Consider the following 6,986-nt stretch of genomic DNA (forward strand, 5'->3'; position numbering starts at 1 on the left):
TAGAAATCTCAAAATTAATATATATAATAAGAGTATTTTAATCATTTTTTATAATGAGATTATTTTAATCATTTTTTATAAAAAAATAATATTAATTTAGACCAGTTCAAAATTTGATTCACCGTAAATATTTCTCATTATTTCACATATAATAATAGTAATATCTCTATATAGAACACTTTTAATAATTTTGAGAAGATAGAAGGGAAATATATATTATTTGAGGAGTGCTAGAGGCCAGTAACTTTTGTGATTTGTAGCCATCAAGTAGTCATCAATAATGATTTTAATGGTGTGAGATTTCATCCAATGGCTTATTTTTCTTTGCTGGTTACATGCTGGCCAGAATTTGGAAAAGTTGCTGGCCTCCTAGACTTTTCCATATTATATTATTGAAGGAATCAACATCTAGCTGCAAAATAATTCTGTTGAAGATTGTACATCCAATTCAAATACTATAGCATCCTAATTTTGGTTTGATTTGTCCCAAGCCCACAGATCATTATTATAATTGGTCAGTAAATATGATCTCAAAAAATTTTGATAGATGAATTAGATGAGACTTGATCATCAGGTCATATAGTGAAAAAATCTTAGATTTTATAAAAAAAAAGCGTTGTATAAAAAAAACACATTGGTGATGATACTAATAATAATGGGGATAATGCTAATATATACCATGATAATGCATGCTAAGATTATTAGGTTCCTTTCGTCATACTTCATCTCAAGTTGTTATTTCTTACCTACGATTTTCCCTGTTTGTAGAAGTAGACTTGTGATCAGTATTTTGTATGTAAGTTTCATTATACTAATTTCAAAGGTTTGATTAATTAATTAGTTGGTCAAAACGAATAAAGAATTAGTAGTATTAAGCTATAGCTGCCGATTGAATTTTTGCTATGAAGCCCCATGGATTGAGAATTCATGACATCAGAAAAATCGTACTCAATTGCATACATGGTTCTCGGCTCGGTCAGGTAATTAAAGAAGGTGATTTCTTTCGTATCCAATTAATTTGAGGGTATTACATATTTTTTTTACATGTTTCAATAAATTGATGATATATGTATTCATTAATTTTAATATTAATTTTAATTAGCAAATAAATTTTTAATTTTTAAAAATAAAAATTAATGAATTTAATAGGGATAAGTACTGTTTTGGTCTCTAACGTTGAGGGTTAGAATCGAAACCGTTTTTGATGTAATTTTTGACTTAAAATCGTCCTTAATATTGTATTTCATTTTAAAATCGTCCTTTCTAATAAAATTTTTAATTTATTTCTAAACTACCCCTACTTTAATAAAAAAAATTATAAAATTTTAAAAATAATAATAAAAGAAAACACGTTGGGAGCCGCCGTCGCCGTCGTTGTGGCCATCGCCGTTGGGGATCGCGAAGGAAAGAGGAGACGCGAGTCACTGCCGCCGCCTCGCCGCCTCATCTGCATCGTTTTCTGCTTCTGCATCTTGCTTATGCTTTCTTGCTTTCTGTTTTCTTGCTTCTGCTTTTTTGCTTTCTGTTTTCTTGCTTTCTGTTTCTGCTTTTTGGTTTGGTGTTGTTTGGTGTTGTTGCTGTTGTTTGGTGTTCTTGGTGTTGTTGTTGGTGGTGGTGGTGGTGGTGGTGGTGGTAGTGTTGGTGTTGGTGGTGGTGCTGGTGTTATGTTGTTGCTGTTGCTTGATGTTCTTGTTTTTGTCCAAAAAAATTAAAAGGACGATTTTAATACGAAAAAAAACGTTAAAGATGATTCTAAATCGGAAATTACGTTGGGGACGGTTTCGATTCTGACCCTCAACGTTAGGGACCAAAACAATACTTATCCCAATTTAATACATGTATAAAATATTTTATATATACATATCTTAATACACTATACATACATTTAAGTCTGGTTAAATCAAATCACCATATGTGATAAACCTTAAAAATAAATAATTTAAAAGAAAAAAAGAAAAAAAAATTAGAATTGAGCCGTTATATATGCTGCTGGAGAAAGAGGGAAGAACATAAAACCCTAATCCTTTTTTCTAATTTCGTCTTCTTCTCTTTTCTATATTCCCAGAAAAAATTTGTTTTCGTCTTCTTCCCTCTCCTTCACTCAGGATATACCTTCTTTTTCCTCCTTCCACTACAAAAAATTACCGGAATACCGACTGATTTAGCGACTGATTCTGGTGGTCGCAAAAGCCTTGATTGCTAATTAGAAAATAACGACCAACTTCGGTCGCTAACGGTTAGCGACCGATTTTTGAATAAGGCCACCAAACCTCTCACCAAAGAGTATCGGTCGCTAACATAATCGGTCGCTAAATGGTGACGAAATTTTTCGACGCTAAATCGGTCGCTAAATGACGACCAATTTTTCGGTCGCTGAATCGATCGCTAAATTGGTCGGTAATTCCTAAATTAAAAAAACTAAATTGGTCGCTAAAGCAGTCACTGTTCCTAGTCTTATAATTATAGATTTTTACTAATTTCACATTTACCACGGTTAAAACTTAATTTTATAAATAATTATATTTTTACACAAAATATAAAAAGAATCAAACATACTGAATTTTTCAAATAAATACCAAAAACATTTCCAGTACCATACATCTCATATTTTCAACATTGATCATTAGAATTCCATTGGACGATTCTTAGTTCCTTACAAGTAAAGAGGGAAAATAAAATTGGAAAAGTAACTGATGCAATTCTGAACTTGAAAAGGCAATCAATGCTGCAACCAGCAGAAAGCAATGTGATTCAACAAGTTAATGTTCAAAATAAATTTTATCAACTGAACACTGTAGTTGGAGAAACTTGCATACCCCAGGATGGGATTCAACAAAATCTCTCAGCCGCGCACGGAACAACTTCCTCAACAGCATGCCCAGCCGCCTTCGGTTGGCAACTCTGATTCATACTCCACCGCGTCATAGTTAATAGTGACATGCAGATCTGGCTTCATACAACTTGTCTTTTCATCAAACACTAACACCTTCTTAGCCACAATTGCCTCAGGCAACAAGAATTTTTAACTAAGCCAAATGACCAAGTGTAAACCTCCTAAACAAGCCACAAATCACAAATCATTTTTTTTTTTATCAAAAACCTTGAACCAACAACATTTGAACATAAAAACTATAGAAAATAAAAAATAAATGAAATAAACGAAGCAGAAGGTAACTGTAACTTAAAAAAAATAAAGAAACTTAAAACTCTCTAATACTCATAGATCTAAAACCACCAACATAAAACTACAAATTATGTAATAATATCTCTCTAGAAATAAATTACCCTAGCAGTAGCAATTATCACTTCAATTATGTTAAGTTGAAGCTAATATAGAGACCCAACTCCCAGAAATCCTCGAAGCTATAGCTAAGTTGTCCTCAATAAAAAAAACTAACACGTTTGTATGTGAAGCAACTTGTTTGCCAAATATATAGAGAGAGAAAATGAAAGAAAATTAAAAGATGAGACTATGAAAATAAAATTACATAGAATTAGAAAGCCATGAATAATGGAATAATGCAGTTCAGAATCAGGCATATTCAGACAAAATACCACACATTAAATTCTCAATTCAACTAACCAGCACTTTAGAGAACAGAACAAAAGCTATATTCAAAAAATTGAGACTCAAATGTAAATTAAACTCAGCAATGTTCAGGTGCATACAATAGCATCCCTATCTCAAATTCTCAATTCAAATTCTGTCCCTAATAGTGATAAGAAAAATCACCAAAAAAATACAATATTCCAATATAAAGACATAACAATTCAGTAAAATTGATTCAGAATAGATGCAAATTCCACTGAAATAATTCAGTGAAGAACAAAGGGAATTACAAACTCACATCTAAAACTAGAACAAATTCTCAATCTGTCCCTAATAGTGATAAGAAAAATCACCAAAAAAATACAATATTCCAATATAAAGACATAACAATTCAGTAAAATTGATTCAGAATAGATGCAAATTCCACTGAAATAATTCAGTGAAGAACAAAGGACAAAGGGAATTAGATCTTTAGCACTACTTCATCCAAGTTTTCATTAGCTTCCTATGACAAACTCAACAGGTGTAATAATCAGAAGCAGAGCATCAATTAAGGATTAAGGATGAAATGCATTAATTAATTAATTTGAGAAATATTTGAGACATAAAAATAATCTAGGTCATGAACAATTCCCATTTTGAAGTGGATCCAACTATGAAACTAACTCAGAATCAAACTAAAATTAATCAAGCTGAACTCATCTGAACATTAAAGAACGAAGATGCTTACCTCAGGTCATTGTTCTCACTTCTCATTACTTGATAGAGTTATTGTGGTGGTCAATGGGATCGAAGAGGAACACGGTGGTTTTCGAGGACTACTTCCCGGCAATGGTGTAGAAACTGGGGACTGAAGGGTTCATGAAGGAGCTGACAAATGGGTTCCAGTTGTTGATGGACAGAGAGAAGAAAGTGATCACATTTGAGAGCCTCAAGAGGAACTCTGCATTGCTTGGGTTGGAAGGGATGAGTGATGATGAGATAATGAGCATGCTGAGAGAAGGTGATCTTGATGGAGATGGTGCTCTTGATGAGATGGAGTTCTGCACGCTCATGTTCAGGTTGAGCCCTGCTTTGATGAATAACTCTAAGCAACTTTTGGAGGAAGCCATTTTTAGTGCCCATTAGAAAAAAACTCTTTTGATTTTGCTCTTTCAGTTTCAGCTCCCTCTGTTGTGTTATAAGCTTCTTATTTCCCTATATTTTTCTGGGGCTGTTTCTGTACTTTGTAATTGCAGAGTTGTAACTGAGTTTCTTCACCAATCAGACTTCAATTTCCTGTGTCTTGCTGACAAAGCAATCAAACAAGGTAGGTAAACACATTATTAACATTTAAGAATTTGAAACATGGAAGCAACAACTTGGTCAATGAGGCTTATGCACGTCTAAATCTTAGATTTTAGAAATTTAAAGTACTGAAATTTCACTTGTTCATACACTTGGAAATCAAAACACATTTACACTAGTTTTCTTGAATGAAGAATCACAAGTATGGACCGAAGCTAGATGATGACTTTCCAAATCAAAGCACATTTACACTGCTATAAGATTTGCTGGCCTTTTCAATTAAGGGAATGTTTGATTGAAAGATACAGATATGATGAACATTTTCATGAGTGAATTTAATTTGTAAAATTATACATGTCACAAAGTTTATCCGCAATAACTTCAGCTCCATTTTTGTCCCCCAAACTAAAATTCTATTCTTTTAGTCTCTTAACCAATATCTTCAAACCACCGCTAACAATATCCGTATGTCTTATTTAATGATTGGAGATTCGCTACATGTTTACTACGGACAAAACTCAATTATACTGAACCTCTAAAGTTTGGTGCTGTGTAAAAAAGTGATTTAAGCCAATATTGTCTAAACAAATTTGCAAGCTCCATGAGAACTTTGTGTTAATCTATTTAAGGACTAGCTCCCTCTTTTAAAAACTACCCTCCTCCTTATCTCTCGTTTGCATGATATGTGATTGATGTATAACATTGATTTTCTGTTAACAACGTTTATATTGTACTGTGAAAATAAGCGAGGCTAACTCAGATCTGGCAATATAGAAAGCCAACACTGTAACATGGCGATAGCTTCTCACGCATGTCTGCAAATCTTACTGTAATACTCGCTTCTCTTGTTGCATGATATTATCAATCAATAAAATTGAATCTTTTGACCAAAACAATAATAAACAGAAAACCATATATATAGTACCTCATGATTATCCATAAACATTGCAGGGTTATTACGAATTAATTACTAGTGAAGCATTACGGTGAAAGATGGGCACACATGCAAAGATTGGAAGCAGCAGCAACGAGATAATACAAGGAAGCTGCAAGGAGCCATGCCAACGTGTAACACGCATCAAAGTGAGTTTTGATTATTAGAGCATTGATGCTAATGTACTTTGTGCTGGTTAATCAGTACTAAACAGATGAAACTTCTAGACAAATTGACCATTCAACATTAACAAAGTTACAAGACTAAGACCGTTCTTAGTAGCATAGCTCAGTGCAGAGCTGTTGCGGCTCCAAAACACCACCAAAAAGTGTAACTGGAGATCTTCCTGAGTAGGCTCTCATTTTGGATAGAGGATATCATAGTGACCAGGGCGATATAGCAACGTGATGAATGGATTATTCTTTCCATCGCTAACACTAGCATTTGGGAGATCACTGGCAGCTGGCATGAAATCGTGATGATTTACGCTGACACCTCCAGTATCGCAAGAACTGCGGTCAAGATACACAACACGGATTGGAACACCCAATGCATCAGAAAGGGCAGTGATCTGCACATGGTCGCTCTCTTCACCCATTGGTTCAACCGATGATTTGCAAAACTAAACCACAAGATATAATGTGAGAGATTGATAATCATATGAATAAAATTGGGGAAAAAAAATCCTAAGAAGGAGACCAAGCAAAATTATTCAACAAAAGAAGTAATTGTACATCATTTTTTAAGATATTAAATTTACAAGCAGCTTTTGGAGGGGTAGAATAATTCTATGTTGAACAAACCTGCTCGACTGTAGTATTAGTCAGACCCATTATGAAAGGTTCAAAAAACACTGAGCGCTTTTGTATCTCAGCAGAGGTAACAAATCTGAAGAACATTACAACTAAACAAACAAATTCGTCAAGAGATAAGACAAATGAGATTAAGGTATTTCGGGGGGGTGTTGCAACTTGCAAGTCACTCACCATAATCAGAAACTGATGGATCTCGGCATCTAGAAACAAGTTCTTCATGACTGTAATCATAAAAGTTTATTCAGACAAAACCCGAAGGAAAAGAGAGAAAAGAAACAGAAAAAGGAAAACCAAATCCAGAAAAATAGCAAAAGAACATAATTAGATATTTTGTGGAACATGTACTTCCAACTTATGATAGTCAATGCTAATTCATGGGGAAGGAAAGAAAAACTTAAAC

At 33.7% G+C, this 6,986-nt stretch overlaps 1 protein-coding gene and 1 long non-coding RNA gene across 3 annotated transcripts in view; both read right to left on the reverse strand.

Moving 5' to 3' along the window:
- Positions 2,601–6,986, reverse strand: part of LOC107627932 — a 6,733-nt gene continuing 2,347 nt past the window's right edge. For both annotated transcript variants that reach the window (XR_002359834.1, XR_001617592.2), the window contains one exon: positions 2,601–3,054. This is a non-coding gene — a long non-coding RNA (uncharacterized LOC107627932). The remainder of the gene's footprint in view (positions 3,055–6,986) is intronic.
- On the reverse strand, positions 5,791–6,807 carry LOC107627922 (ubiquitin thioesterase otubain-like; the record flags this gene model as incomplete). Its single annotated transcript, XM_016330733.2, is given in 3 exon segments — positions 5,791–6,393; positions 6,575–6,675; positions 6,758–6,807. Coding segments are annotated over 3 exon segments (415 nt in total), but the record flags the coding sequence as incomplete, so codon positions are not given.

Source organism: Arachis ipaensis, chromosome B01, assembly GCF_000816755.2.
Source record: "Arachis ipaensis cultivar K30076 chromosome B01, Araip1.1, whole genome shotgun sequence".
In the NCBI taxonomy this organism is placed as follows: Eukaryota; Viridiplantae; Streptophyta; class Magnoliopsida; order Fabales; family Fabaceae; genus Arachis; species Arachis ipaensis.